The 15,557-nt window shown below is 41.9% G+C and overlaps 3 protein-coding genes across 3 annotated transcripts in view; 1 reads left to right on the forward strand and 2 right to left on the reverse strand.

Annotated features, from left to right (window-relative positions):
- The first annotated feature begins 4,492 nt into the window (after positions 1-4,492).
- Positions 4,493-5,688, forward strand: LOC120020628 (relaxin-3-like). The gene is made up of 2 exons (XM_038964338.1): positions 4,493-5,032; positions 5,360-5,688. Exons 1-2 carry the CDS (start codon positions 4,855-4,857, stop codon positions 5,497-5,499), a joined length of 318 nt encoding a protein of 105 aa, XP_038820266.1. The 5' UTR covers positions 4,493-4,854; the 3' UTR covers positions 5,500-5,688.
- A 95-nt stretch (positions 5,689-5,783) lies between these two features.
- On the reverse strand, positions 5,784-8,752 carry dynlt5 (dynein light chain Tctex-type family member 5). The gene is made up of 4 exons (XM_038963914.1): positions 8,620-8,752; positions 8,191-8,282; positions 7,737-7,861; positions 5,784-7,026 (listed from the first exon to the last, which is right to left on the reverse strand). Exons 1-4 carry the CDS (start codon positions 8,730-8,732, stop codon positions 6,823-6,825), a joined length of 534 nt encoding a protein of 177 aa, XP_038819842.1. The 5' UTR covers positions 8,733-8,752; the 3' UTR covers positions 5,784-6,822.
- A 2,642-nt stretch (positions 8,753-11,394) lies between these two features.
- The window catches only part of LOC120019914 (SH3-containing GRB2-like protein 3-interacting protein 1), a 74,381-nt gene continuing 70,218 nt past the window's right edge, over positions 11,395-15,557 (reverse strand). The window contains exons 19-22 of the mRNA XM_038963323.1: positions 14,227-14,432; positions 14,023-14,087; positions 12,874-13,038; positions 11,395-12,621 (exon numbers count right to left, since the gene is read on the reverse strand). Of these exons, the coding sequence (XP_038819251.1) occupies positions 12,599-12,621; positions 12,874-13,038; positions 14,023-14,087; positions 14,227-14,432 (459 nt within the window). The 3' untranslated portion in view covers positions 11,395-12,598. The remainder of the gene's footprint in view (positions 12,622-12,873; positions 13,039-14,022; positions 14,088-14,226; positions 14,433-15,557) is intronic.

Raw genomic sequence — 15,557 nt, forward strand, 5'->3', positions numbered from 1 at the left:
GTCCTACCTCCGCCATGTTTGAAATCCTGTAGGGTCACACTGGGGGTCAGCGATTTCCCGGATAGACTTGTGCTGCAGGCCGTGCTATCTGGGATCCTTGGGATGTCCCTTCCCCATTGAAGTTGGAATTTAAAATGGTTAAGGTTAGTGTAAGGGTAAGAGTTAGGGTTACTATCTTGATTTACAATATTCTACCGAGAGAGTATAAGAAAAATAATGTAGCTACAAATGTTGGTGTAATTTAGCTATCACCAAAAATAGCAAACCATAATTTGATGTTATACTGATAGTGTTTCACATAGACTGTTACCTTTTTGGAGGAGAAATACAAGTTTATTGCTTTTGTTTTTATTGAAACTTGATTTAACTAGAACTGTGAAATAGGGGTAAAGGGGACCGTTTTTCACAGAAGTGTGGTTGTCATAATTTCAAATCAAATGTATTTACAGTATATTGCCCTTCTTACATCTGCTGATATCTCAAAGTGCTGTACAGAAACCCAGCCTAAAACCCCAAACAGCAAGCAATGCAGGTGTAGAAGCACGGTGGCTAGGAAACACTCCCTAGAAAGGCCAAAACCTAGGAAGAAACCTTGTGAGGAACCAGGCTATGAGGGGTGGCCAGTCCTCTTCTGGCTGTGCCGGGTGGAGATTATAACAGAACATGGCCAAGATGTTCAAATGTTCATAAATGACCAGCATGGTCAAATAATAATAATCACAGTAGTTGTCGAGGGTGCAACAAGTCAGCACCTCAAGGGTAAATGTCAGTTGGCTTTTCATAGCCGATCATTTAGAGTATCTCTACCGCTCCTGCTGTCTCTAGAGAATTGAAAACAGCAGGTCTGGGACAGGTAGCACGTCCGGTGAACAGGTCAGGGTTCCATAGCCGCAGGCAGAACAGTTGAAACTGGAGCAGCAGCACGGCCAGGTGGACTGGGGACAGCAAGGAGTCATCATGCCAGGGAGTCCTGAGGCATGGTCCTAGGGCTCAGGTCCCCCGAGAGAGAGAAAGAAAGAGAGAAAGAGAGAATTAGAGAGAGCATACTTAAATTCACACAGGACACCGGATAAGACAGGAGAAGTACTCCAGATATAACAGACTGACCCTAGCCCCCCCGACACATAAACTACTACAGCATAAATACTGGAGGCTGAGACAGGAGGGGTCAGGAGACACTGTGGCCCCATCCGATGATACCGCCGGACAGGGCCAAACAGGCAGGATATAACCCCACCCACTTTGCCAAAGCACAGCACCCACACCACTAGAGGGATATCTTCAACCACCAACTTACCATCCTGGGACAAGGCCGAGTATAGCCCACAAAGATCTCCGCCACGGCACAACCCAAGAGGGGGCGCCAACCCAGACAGGAAGATCACGTCAGTGACTCAACCCACTCAAGTGACGCACCCCTCCTAGGGACGGCATGAAAGAGCACCAGTAAGCCAGTGACTCAGCCCCTGTAATAGGGTTAGAGGCAGAGAATCCCAGTGGAGAGAGGGGAACCGGCCAGGCAGAGACAGCAAGGGCGGTTCGTTGCTCCAGAGCTTTTCCGTTCACCTTCACACTCCTGGGCCAGACTACACTCAATCATATGACCCACGGAAGAGATGAGTCTTCAGTAAAGACTTAAAGGTTGAGACCGAGTCTGCGTCTCTCACATGGGTAGGAAGACCATTCCATAAAAGTGGAGCTCTATAGGAGAAAGCCCTGCCTCCAGCTGTTTGCTTAGAAATTCTAGGGACAATTAGGAGGCCTGCGTCTTGTGACTGTCGCGTACGTGTAGGTATGTACGGCAGGACCAAATCGGAAAGATAGGTAGGAGCAAGCCCATGTAATGCTTTGTAGGTTAGCAGTAAAACCTTGAAATCAGCCCTTGCCTTAACAGGAAGCCAGTGTAGGGAGGCTAGCACTGGAGTAATATGATCAAATTGTTTGGTTCTAGTCAGGATTCTAGCAGCCGTATTTAGTATTAACTGAAGTTTATTTAGTGCTTTATCCGGGTAGCCGGAAAGTTGAGCATTGCCGTAGTCTAACCTAGAAGTAACAAAAGCATGGATTAATTTTTCTGCATCATTTTTGGACAGAAAGTTTCTGATTTTTGCAATGTTATGTAGATGGAAAAAAGCTGTCTTGATATGTTCGTCAAAAGAGAGATCAGGGTCCAGAGTAATCCCGAGGTCCTTCACAGTTTTATTTGAGACGACTGTACAACCATCAAGATTAATTGTCAGATTCAACAGATCGATGGTATCAAAAGCAGCACTAAGGTCTAGGAGCACGAGGACAGATGCAGAGCCTCGGTCTGACGCCATTAAAAGGTCATTTACCACCTTCACAAGTGCAGTCTCAGTGCTATGATGGAGTCTAAAACCAGACTGAAGCATTTCGTATATATTGTTTGTCTTCAGGAAGGCAGTGAGTTGCTGCGCAACAGCTTTTTCTAAAATGTTTGAGAGGAATGGAAGATTCGATATAGGCCGATAGTTTTTTATATTTTCTGGGTCAAGGTTTGGCTTTTTCAAGAGAGGCTTTATTACTGCCACTTTTAGTGAGTTTGAGCTCTCTATCCACATCCGGTGGATAGAGAGCCGTTTATTACGTTCAACATAGGAGGGCCAAGCACAGGAAGCAGCTCTTTCAGTAGTTTAGTTGGAATAGGGTCCAATATGCAGCTTGAAGGTTTAGAGGCCATGATTATTTTCATCATTGTGTCAAGAGATATAGTACTAAAACACTTGAGTGTCTCTCTTGATCCTAGGTCCTGGCAGAGTTGTGCAGACTCAGGACAACTGAGCTTGGGAGGAATACGCAGATTTAAAGAGGAGTCTGTAATTTGCTTTCTAATGATCATGATCTTTTCCTCAAAGAAGTTCATGAATTTATTACTGCTGAAGTGAAAACCATCCTCTCTTGGGGAATGCTGCTTTTTAGTTAGCTTTGCGACAGTATCAAAAATAAATTTCGGATTGTTCTTATTTTCCTCAATTAAGTTGGAAAAATAGGATGATCGAGCAGCAGTGAGGGCTCTTCGATACTGCACGGTACTGTCTTTCCAAGCTAGTCGAAAGACTTCCAGTTTGGTGTGGCGCCATTTCCGTTCCAATTTTCTGGAAGCTTGCTTCAGAGCTCGGGTATTTTCTGTATACCAGGGAGCTAGTTTCTTTTGACAAATGTTTTTAGTTTTTAGGGGTGCAACTTCATCTAGGGTATTGCGCAAGGTTAAATTGAGTTCCTCAGTTAGGTGGTTAACTGATTTTTGTCCTCTGACGTCCTTGGGTAGGAAGAGGGAGTCTGGAAGGGCATCAAGGAATCTTTGGGTTGTCTGAGAATTTATAGCACGACTTTTGATGCTCCTTGGTTGGTGTCTGAGCAGATTATTTGTTGTGATTGCAAACGTAATAAAATGGTGGTCCGATAGTCCAGGATTATGAGGAAAAACATTAAGATCCACAACATTTATTCCATGAGACAAAACTAGGTCCAGAGTATGACTGTGACAGTGAGTAGGTCCAGAGACATGTTGGACAAAACCCACTGAGTCGATGATGGCTCCGAAAGCCTTTTGGAGTGGGTCTGTGGACTTTTCCATGTGAATATTAAAATCACCAAAAATTTTAATATTATCTGCTATGACTACAAGGTCCGATAGGAATTCAGGGAACTCAGTGAGGAACGCTGTATATGGCCCAGGAGGCCTGTAAACAGTAGCTATAAAAAGAGATCGAGTAGGCTGCATAGATTTCATGACTAGAAGCTCAAAAGACAAAAACTTTTTTTTATTTTTTTTATTGAAATTTGCTATCGTAAATTTTAGCAACACCTCCGCCTTTTCGGGATGCACGGGGGATATGGTCACTAGTGTAACCAGGAGGTGAGGCCTCATTTAACACAGTAAATTCATCAGGCTTAAGCCATGTTTCAGTCAGGCCAATCACATCAAGATTATGATCAGTGATTAGTTCATTGACTATAACTGCCTTTGAAGTGAGGGATCTAACATTAAGTAGCCCTATTTTGAGATGTGAGGTATCACGATCTCTTTCAATAATGGCAGGAATGGAGGAGGTCTTTATTCTAGTGAGATTGCTAAGGCGAACACCGCCATGTTTAGTTTTGGCCAACCTAGGTCGAGGCACAGACACGGTCTCAATGGGGATAGTTGAGCTGACTACACTGACTGTGCTAGTGGCAGACTCCACTAAGCTGGCAGGCTGGCTAACAGCCTGCTGCCTAGCCTGCACCCTATTTCATTGTGGAGCTAGAGGAGTTAGAGCCCTGTCTATGTTGGTAGATCATTTCAAGGGATTATAGCTCTACCTATGTATCTTATTGCTATGAAAAGGTAATTGCCTACAATTACCTGCATTTAATTTACCATAATTGAGGAGCAAACATGAGTAACTCAGAAAACAGACCAAATATTGTGAGATCCAAAAACACTATCAAGTCCTTTCTTGGAATTGTTGACATTGTGATGAGAAAATTGTCACAAATACCACTATGTTGCTATGTGGAAGGCCATTGCCTGAATCTGTTTTTACGATGGCCGGATATCTATATCTGTATCTATATCAAGATACCCTCATTAAGGAACACTTTACCAGAGCATGGCAATAAACTGTCTCCCACTATCAAAAAACAAAATCTCATCTGCAGATGATGATGATGATTACCAGATAGGAGGCACATCACCATCACAGTACGTATGACACATCTGAAAAGACTGTAGGAAAGCATGACTAGAGAGCCTATATAAAAAGGGAGACCACACAGGTGTCTTCAGAGAGACAGAAACGGTGTGTAGTGAATCGACAATCTAACAGCATCTTGATCCACGGAGCCACCATGAAGTCCCAGTTGTTCTCTCTGCTGCTGCTGTGTGTGCTGTGTGTAGGGGAGGTTCGAATGGAGGACGCTGCGACTGTGAGCGCTGTGCGGCTCTGTGGACGGGAGTTCCTGAGGGCCGTGGTGTACACCTGTGGAGGGTCAAGGTGGAGAAGGTTTCCAGTAGAGGACATAAATGGTCAGTATTACAGAATTACATAGAACTGCATGATATTGTATCTCTATGGTCGTACTCATTATTTGAAAATCAGTGGCATAGTAGTAGCATCTGTTACAAGATTAGAAATATAACTCAAGGCTTTTGCTATATGCCATAATGTAAACTTGAATGATAAATCATCATACAACCTGCAGCTATGATGTGTGCTAAATGTTTGTGAAGTTGTATAATAGTTTGCCATAGAATGAAGCAAGAACAGACACTGGTTGCCCATTGCAGTATGTACATTAACAGTTTAGAAAATATTCTGAAACATTGATAACAGTTGGTGTTCTGGTTGTCCAGGAAGGGTGGACCAGAATGGTCTGAAACCATGGGGGGCCGAGCCTGTGATGGACCGGAGACGACGAGACTTGAACGAAGCCCTGACCACCGTGTGCTGTCAACTGGGCTGTCGGAAGAGTGACCTTACAATCATGTGCTAGGGTCCGATGTGCAGGCGTTGGCGACTTGGCGTTAATGTTTGTTGGAAAATAGTCCTTATTCAATATAGTTGGTTGGCTTCAATGGATGTCAGCTAAAGATATCATTACTTCCAATTACTTTCATTTACTTTTATCATGACTTTCAATGAAATTCCCTCATTGATCTTATCAGCAATAAACACTGGACTTGTAACCATGGTGATATCTCCTCAGATTTCTTTATTATGGTTGACCTGACTTTTATTCATTCAACAAGAGGCAATACATGTTGTACAATGGACCATTTTAGCTAACCAAAGTGAATGGGTTACATTCAGCAAGTAGACATTGACTGACATTGACTGGACAACTGTACAAAATCAATAATCTATTCAGCAAGTTATGACAAGACCAGCAAATGATTTCAACAAGTTACGACACTGAAAACCCATATGAGTCATCAGTTGAATAACATTTCCACTGAATGAGGTCTATATGAGAATTGAACAGACTTTGCCTCTCAGGATGAAACTTAGACTATTTCTTTAGTCTAAGTTTCTTAAAAATATAAAACATGCTCTTTACAAAATCTGAGAACAATATTCAAAATATGCTAGAAGACAAGACAGTGTGTGACGATGTGCCACAGTGATTGCAAAAGCTATTTGCGATTTAAATGATCAGGAAATGCTGTATTATACAGTATTTGTACATTATTACACAGACAAGAACATATGTAACCAAAATGAATAATTTCCAGAAAGATATTCAGACTATGGTATGAACTTATTTCCTTTTACCTGAGACTATATTCTTATTGCCTCCGATATTTCCTTGATACGTATGTTTGATAAAACCACAATGCTCTAGGCATGACCTTCATTTGAAGGTTTCCCAGCACTTCCACACAACCGTTCTCCATGATATGCAAATGAACATCATACACATGATAGACAATTTTAGAATACCCACAGTCTATGGTACGAATACAGAAATAGAACATAGGTCATTTTGTACACTTTACTTGAAAGCTCGGTCATAGGGGTTATATAAGACTGTCGTGACAATGACATTACAGCCGGTGTCACTTTATGGCAATCGACTTAGCACTGTCACGACACAAGCCAGTTGGCTAGCTTTAAGCCTGCCCAATTAGCTGATAGAAACATTATTTGTGTCATCACAGTTGTCATAAATTGACACCAACAGTCGTGATTTTTTTATCAAATCTATTATGTCATGCTTATAACACTGTTATGTAGCCCTTATGACGGACTACATAAGACTATATAGGACTTGAGTACCCACAGTCCAAGACAGTCATCTGTGACCATGGGTGATGACTCACTCAAAGTAAACAGCGTAGACGTTGGCCACGGCGAAGAGAGAGCTGTTCTTGAAGGAGTGTGAGGAGAAGGTATCGTTGGAGGAGTCCCACAGGCAGCGGCTCCCGATGCGCATGTTCTGGTCACTGAGCTGTCCGATGCTGATCAGAACAATGATCTTATAACGAGGAACCATCAGATCCTTCACCCTGGCTTTGATCACCTACAGGACAAGGATGAGTCACAGACTGAAAGGGAAAAAGGAACTCTGGCAGCTATTTAAATCTCAGCCGGACACTTTTTGGCAAGCGGGTGTGTTTTGTGGCATGACTGTGGCCATATACACTGTAAGGTGTATCAGAGAGCTGTTGATTAAGCTATTTCTATTTCTATGTTAAGATCAACCATACATGACAATAAAAAAACTCCATGGAAATTGAAGCCAAAAGATGGTGCCTGACAATTTGTTAAGACAACTTGTCATAACTTTTTCATTTTACCAGGCAAGTCAGTTAACAACAAATTCTTATTTACAATGACGGCCTAGGAACAGTGGGTTAACTGCCTTGTTCAGGGGCAGAACAACAGAGTTTTACCTTGTCAGCTTGGGGATTCGATCTAGCAACCTTTCGGTTACTGGCCCAACGCTCTATCCACTAGGCTACCTGCCGCCCCATGGTAGGGCAACGGTAGGGCAACGATTTTAGCTTTTGCTACGATATGACCATAGGAGTTGGCAAGATAGCAGATCTGGCTAGGGCAATGATATAGGTGTTGGTGAATGTAGAAGCAGTCTGGCATCTAGGCTACCAGTTACCCCAAATTGTACCGATACCACTCTTGTCTGAAATAATAACAAAATAAAAACTCATGAATAATTTAATGAGTTCCTCTGCATAAGCAAAGGCGTTATTTAATGACAATCAATATTACCTCAGATATGGTCTTTGTCATCTGCCGACAGAGATCAGCTTCATACTTCTCTTCTTGCAGGTAACTGGCGAGCACATCCTTCAGGATGTCATTGACCGTGAGAACAGGGAAGCGTCTATGTGGTGCTATTCAAAAGGTGGGGGGCATAATGTTTCATACACTGTTACACTAATGCCATGTAGTTACTGAGTAACCACAATGGAATTACTCAATTATAATCCAAGTAGCTTCCAGGCTTCCTCACCGAGTGATGAACGAGACTTGGAATTATGGTAATGTAAGGCTATAGTAGCCCAACTAACCACTCCTAACCACACCACTCCCTCTTTAGCCTGATCCCAGGTCTGTTTGTGCTATCTTGCCAACTCCTATGGTCATTGTCATGCCGAACAGAGACAGATCTGGGACCAGGCTAGCTCTGGTTAATAACATGTGGTGAAAATAAAGGCCTCACCCAATTGGAATGTGTTCTCCATCTGTACTGCGGGTCGAGGGTTATCGTCATGGTGACCAGGCTCATCGATATAGGATACGGTGCTTATAGAACTGCAAGTCAAAATCGATACGTATTCAGATACAGTGGAAGAAGATCAAAAGGTCTGTGTTTGAGAAGTTGTCCTCAACCACGGATAGAGGGTCAGATAGTTTTCCATCTCACTAACGGTTGTATTATGTTCGGATTGGGAGTAGGGCATCTACTGATCTGATCCTAGATCTGTGGCTAGGGCAACTTCTACCTCAAGAATTTGAATGCAACTTTAATATCATGAGGAAAAATCTCCCATCAGAGAAAATAGAATAACTAATTGATCTGGATAAATAAAAGAAGTAGAAGATTCTTCAATAATTTGTGCTAAATGCTTAACTTCAAAAGAGTACTCACTCCTTGATCTTGCCCCCTGTTTCCTTGGCTCTGACATCATGGCTGCCAAGGGATGACACACTACCTCTCTTCTTCAGAAGACGAGCTGCCTTTTCTTTAGCTAAATCAGACATTACTCTGCCTGTTGTCTAGCTAATCATTATAAGGGGGAAGCTTTGTATTAGGCACCTAAGCACATTCAAGGCTAAAATGATTTGTTTATCTTATAGTGTGGTTGATGGTAACCATGTCAACACAAACAGATAAATAATAACAAATACAAGACATTTATCAGTTCCAACTAAGTAAATAGTACAGTAGCTATAGGCTTAAATGAGACATTAGGAGAATTCAGTCTCCTGATAGAATGTATGTAATGCAGAATGCTTTGAACAGGGCAATACAGAGCTACTGTTGTGCCTACTTGGAAAATGGTTTCTCCCAAAATGGGCAAACTTGCTCAGTTGTACGAAAACTGATCAGGAGTGTAATCGTTATGACTTGCAACGGAAACCGTTTACTGTCTAACCATTAAGGGTGTGTTCGTAAATTCAATCTGGAGTGCCAGAGAACACTCAGAGTGTGCTCTGGGCGTTCGTAAATTCGGAGAGTGTTGTCATATTTTCCGTTTGTAATTTCAGAGCGTTTCTCTCTCGGAGTGTTCAGAGCGCACAATTGACGCTTGATCCGAGCTACTTCCAGACACGAATGAGAGAACACCTCACTCACTCTGACCATTTTATTTGCCCTAGCAGAGCTGGTTAGGCTGTTTTCATGTTATCCAGAGCGTCGGTGACTGTAACTGTGCTGCTTGCAACAATGATTAATTACGCTTTTTTGCCGACGTTTACTAACACCGGCCATATTCAACAGGGGTTCGTAAATTCGTCTGCGCTCTGGCACACTCAGACGAGAGTGCTCTGAAATCGGAGGTGATAGCCAGAGTGAATTTACGAACACACCGTTATAAACCAACTGGAAGCAAGGAGAACAAACGAACCGAAACGGGGAGGGACCTACCCGAATTTGTCCAATATAAACTCTCGTTTTGTTGCAAAACGTTATGAACAGAATATTTATTTTTGCAACAGAATCCCCGTAATGAATACACCAAGTGCAACATTTCACCCTTTAGCCTAGCTACACAACAGCAGCAGAATGTTGCACCCTGTGTATTCCAAAATTCTACAAGCAGAAACATTGAAACATTTCTGTTCAGCTGAAAATAACAACACTCTTACCTATTCAGAATTCACGAGTCAAAGCAGAAACATTGTAGCGATCCAGCGCATTGTGTTGTCCTGACAACCGTCCGTTTTGGAGGAGGGGTTTCCTTATCCTGCACCGACTGCATTCGTCGGTTTTTAAAAGGACCCTGTACCGTTTGGCGCGCGCAATACAACTGACAACAACAATAACAACGCAATGCACATTCAATAGACTATCCAAAAGAGTAGTGTATATTCATCTGCGCCTGTAACATTGGAAAATGTACAAAATAATAATAAAGACATCCATTTTCATTTCCAATATTCTCCCATTCTTTATTACCAAGTAAAACAGGTATTACATTATATTAACTTTTTATATATTTACTCTTAAAATCTTTGGATGGGAAATGTACATGGTATGTTTGCATATTCAGTGTCCTATGCAGTGAATAAAATACTGACAGAAAAAACGTTTATTTGTATTTGTGAATACTTTTTAAAGGACCAGTAAGGCTCAAACAAATAAATTAAATATTGCAACCAGGACAAAAAAAGTAAAGTTGAAATACATTTACCATAGTTATTGATAATGTCAAAGATAAAAACACTCTTTTGTCATTGGTCGCGACTCATTTTGAATATACTGATTTTGGAAATAAGTAACAATAACGTGAGTTAATTCTATTACCATTGTCATAAAGTGAAAATAGTACACAAAACATTTTTTCTCCTTGAGATGGGCAGGAGCAAAACAATTACAGTTACACAAAACTATTTGTTGTTGGTGTGCAAGTCGGGAGGAAACATAGGAGGACGTTACTGGAATAGTATCATGGAAGTGTGATAATGTTGTTGTGGATTCATGCCAAAGGTCAAAGGTTTAAAGTTTAAATCTTCAGGTGAAAGGTCAAACACGATGACATGACTAGAAGTTACAGTAAAAAACAATCACATAGTACACGTACTATAACAGACGTAGGTCTGAATGAACCTGGTTACATTAGACTGAACGCTACACTCACTACTGTTTTCTTTACCCAGTCTAGGTCAGAATAGCATTGGATTAGGGGGGGGGGGGGGGGGACTCTTTTGTGTGCTGCTGGACATCCTAAATGTCTTGAAATAAATGAACTAGCATTGTAGAGTAAAAAAAGGTTTAAAAAAACAACAACATTTGAGTAATGCAGATTTGGACAGTCAGTATTTTACAAGAAATCCACATTAGAAATAAAACAAAACAAAAATGTGTTCTGTAATGTATTGTAAAGGCTATCACCAACTGTATAACATAAATATGATTTGACAAACACAGAATCACCCATATGTCCAAAGGGATATATGAAGAAGCTTCTTTCATATTTACACTTTTTTACAAATTGATTTTCAATATAATGCTATTAGAAAATGATAAAACATCTATTAACTCCACATGGTGGAAAAACAAGAAACATAACATTAGGGGCTTCCGTTAAATATTCATTATTATTCTATTTTAGATAAATCATTCTTGAAGCACTTTTCCATCTTCTTTGATGTCCCCCGGTTATACTTCCCAGCGGGCAAAACTGGTTGAGATGACCTCATAAAGACCTACTTCTAACCAGTAATTGATGTAATTCTAGCATTTACATTTTAGTCATTTAGCAGACGCTCTTATCCAGAGCGACTTACAGGAGCAATTAGGGTTAAGTGCCTTGCTCAAGGGCACATCTGCAGATTGTAACCAGTTGTAATGATGTCATTTCAACCAGTAATTCTTGAGTAGGACTCCTGGACACAACAACTCCAAGGGACAAACAGAATCCAGAAAGAAATGGAACCTGGTCCAAGGCAACTCTGCTATTCAGCCTGTAAGGTCAACTGCTTTGTTTTTGTCATCCACAAATCAGGAAAACAATATGAAATCATTCTTGATTTTTTTGTGAATGGGTGATGCTCAATCTTGCTCCCAGCAAAACACACAACCACCACATACATAATAACGTTGTCTGTACGTTAACTCCAAGTTGTGGGCCTCAACGTGCTGGTGCATTACCAGCTGGTACCATATCAGTTGAATCAACCCAATAAATAAATAGAAAACATCAAAATGTCATCCTAACCCTGCACGTGGAGTTCTGGTCATAATCAATTGTTTTTGTCATAATCAATTGTTATGTCATAATCAATTGTTATGTCACATTCAATTGAATTATCAATGAACGACAACAGTGTCTATCTATTCACATAAATCTGTCCAGTGCATCTTCCATCCATCACCCATTCACATAGAATTCTTCTCACAAATAAGGCTGGATTACTGTATGTGCTGCCAATGATAATTGACTTTGCTAAACGGGAGTAAATGTGTTGAATACATAATCTTTCATTATGATTTCTAAATGTTTTATTGATTAGGATGCCCAATATCCGACGCCAATGGCGACAGCTAGTCTTTCTGGGGTCCGACACATAACGAAAACATTACAGACAAAATATTTTACAACTGACCTCAACAACACTCAAGGTGCACAAAACTAAAAAAAGCGGTGACTACTTGCATAAACTCCAACAGTGCGACTACTGTATTTGAGTGTGTTAAAACATAAAGTAATACCCTGGTGAACCCTGGTGGACAGTGCGTATTACATCACATCCTGTTGTTGCTGCTATGTCATCAGTTACCCCTCCCTGCTCAAGCATTAGGTTTCAGACGTTTCTCAGTTGGTAACTTGTATCGAATGAAGAATCCATAAAAAGTCTCTCATCATCCTCACAGTCAAAAGGGTTCCATTTTACAACAGTGGTGACTAGTTGTCCGCCAGATATTTCCCTATAACGGAGACACAAGCAGAGTACTCAGTCAGGGGAATTCCAACTGTTTGCTATTGTCAAAGTGTTGTTGTCTTGCTTTGTTTTCATGGTCAGGCAACAACGTCACATTCAGGGTTAGAATCAATACAATTTCAAACGGGGCCCATGATCCCAGAACGTGTGACAATGACCATGGAAGTAGGCAAGACAGCACAAACCGATCTGGGACCAGGCTAGTATTTTCATGCTTCCCTCACACACAGACACTGACCTGCTGCAAATCTCTTTTTGACCAGCGAGAGCCTGTAGCCAGTCCCCACCAGCTGGATGTCACAGCCTGACAGAGTGCTGCCCTCGCTGGTGAACTGCACCGCCAACTGGGACGGCTTACTGGGACCCTCTGTCAACTGGAACCTACCCAGTAGAGCCCCCACTCCTATAGGAGAGAGAATAATGATGATGGTGTTGATGGTGATGAAGATGACGACAAAGTTGAGGCAGATGATAACAAAGATGATGAGGAGGAAGAGGAGGAAAAGAAGGAAGACAGGAGAGGAGAAAGACAGGAGAGGAGAAAGACAGGAGAGGAGAAAGACAGGAGAGGAGAATGACAGGAGAGGAGGAAGACAGGAGAGGAGGAAGACAGGAGAGGAGAAAGAGGAGGAAGACAAGAGAGGAGGAAGACAGGAGAGGAGGAAGACAGGAGAGGAGGAAGACAGTAGAGGAGGAAGACAGGAGAGGAGGAAGACAGGAGATGAGGACGACAGGAGAGGAGGAAGACAGGAGAGGAGGAAGACAGGAGAGGAGAAAGACAGGAGAGGAGAAAGACAGGAGAGGAGAAAGACAGGAGAGGAGGAAGACAGGAGAGGAGAAAGAGGAGGAAGACAGGGGGAGGAAGACAGGAGAGGAGGAAGACAGGGGGAGGAAGACAGGAGAGGAGGAAGACAGGAGAGGAGAAAGAAGACAGGAGATGAGGAAGACAGGAGAGGAGGAAGAGGAGGAAGACAGGAGAGGAGGAAGACAGGAGAGGAGGAAGACAGGAGAGGAGGAAGACAGGAGAGGAGAAAGAGGAGGAAGACAGGAGAGGAGAAAGAGGAGGAAGAGAAGGAGAAAGAGGAGCAAGACAGGAGAGGAAGAGGAAGAGAAGGAGGAAGACAGGAGAGGAGGAAGATGAGGAGAAAGACAGGAGAGGAGGAAGAGGCGGAAGACAGGAGAAAGAGGAGGAAGACAGGACAGGAGAAAGAGGAAGACAGGACAGGAGAAAGATGAGAAGAAAGAGGAAGAATGAGAGGAGAAAGAGGAGGGAGGAGAGGAGAAATAGGAGGAAGACAGAAGGAGGAGGAGAAAGAGGAGGGAGGAGAGGAGAAAGAGGAGGAAGAAGTCACAGGAAAAGTGAAAGAGGAAGAGAAAGATCACCTACCTCCATTTTCAGACCTTTGGGAAAGGCTTGATATCTTCCATAGAATATTCTGCTGTTCTGGGTTCCTTACAGAGAAAATAAAATACAGTTATAGTTGCCTTTATTATTTCAGTTTCACTAACCTGGATAAATACACTGTAAATGTACAATTCTAAGATTAAATACATTTAAAAACAATCTCAGTCAGCAATTCATTATCCTCACCAGGTGGCAGTGGGGATCATGGCTTGGAGTTTGGCCACGCCCCCGTCCACAGGGACCAGGAAGTGGATGTTGTGGAGGGGGGAGGGGGCTGCGGCCATTGCCTCCATGTTGTATTTGTAGTCTATTCTGAGGTCCGTGCTGGTGGTGTCGCCACGCCAACTCACCGCCAGGTTCAGGGGAGTAGACTGGATCCCCTCAGCTGACACCTAAGACACACACACAAGCACACACACATGTAAACACGCATAAGCATACACACACACATACATACGTAAGCACGCACTTCATTGCACTTGTTTAACAATTACATTCCATTGTGACTATACAGTATACACTGTATGGAATTACATTCCATTGTGACTATACAGCATACACTGTATGGAATTACATTCCATTGTGACTATACAGCATACACTGTATGGAATTACATTCCATTGTGACTATACAGCATACACTGTATGGAATTACATTCCATTGTGACTATACAGTATACACTGTATGGAATTACATTCCATTGTGACTATACAGTGTACACTGTATGGAATTACATTCCATTGTGACTATACAGCATACACTGTATGGAATTACATTCCATTGTGACTATACAGCGTACACTGTATGGAATTACATTCCATTGTGACTATACAGCGTACACTGTACAGAATTACATTCCATTGTGACTATACAGCGTACACTGTACGGAATTACATTCCATTGTGACTATACAGCGTACACTGTACGGAATTACATTCCATTGTGACTATACAGCGTACACTGTACGGAATTACATTCCATTGTGACTATACAGCATACACTGTACGGAATTCCATTCCATTGTGACTATACAGCGTACACTGTATGGAATTACATTCCATTGTGACTATACAGTATACACTGTATGGAATTACATTCCATTGTGACTATACAGTATACACTGTATGGAATTACATTCCATTGTGACTATACAGTGTACACTGTATGGAATTACATTCCATTGTGACTATACAGCATACACTGTATGGAATTCCATTCCATTGTGACTATACAGCGTACACTGTATGGAATTACATTCCATTGTGACTATACAGCGTACACTGTATGGAATTCCATTCCATTGTGACTATACAGCGTACACTGTATGGAATTACATTCCATTGTGACTATACAGTGTACACTGTATGGAATTACATTCCATTGTGACTATACAGCGTACACTGTATGGAATTACATTCCATTGTGACTATACAGTATACACTGTATGGAATTACATTCCATTGTGACTATACAGTATACACTGTATGGAATTACATTCCATTGTGACTATACAGCAT

The sequence above is a fragment of the Salvelinus namaycush genome, chromosome 25, assembly GCF_016432855.1.
Source record: "Salvelinus namaycush isolate Seneca chromosome 25, SaNama_1.0, whole genome shotgun sequence".
NCBI lineage: Eukaryota > Metazoa > Chordata > Actinopteri > Salmoniformes > Salmonidae > Salvelinus > Salvelinus namaycush.

Bases quoted from the DNA above. Each gene is read 5' to 3' on its own strand.
- LOC120020628 (XM_038964338.1), top strand. From the start codon at position 4,855: ATGAAGTCCCAGTTGTTCTCTCTGCTGCTGCTGTGTGTGCTGTGTGTA. The intron at 5,033-5,359 runs GTCAGTATTACA...CTGGTTGTCCAG, and splicing joins TCCAGTAGAGGACATAAATG to GAAGGGTGGACCAGAATGGT.
- dynlt5 (XM_038963914.1), bottom strand. From the start codon at position 8,732: ATGTCTGATTTAGCTAAAGAAAAGGCAGCTCGTCTTCTGAAGAAGAGA. The intron at 8,283-8,619 runs GTGAGTACTCTT...TTTGACTTGCAG, and splicing joins ACAGGGGGCAAGATCAAGGA to TTCTATAAGCACCGTATCCT. The intron at 7,862-8,190 runs GTGAGGCCTTTA...CCTTTTGAATAG, and splicing joins GGAGAACACATTCCAATTGG to CACCACATAGACGCTTCCCT.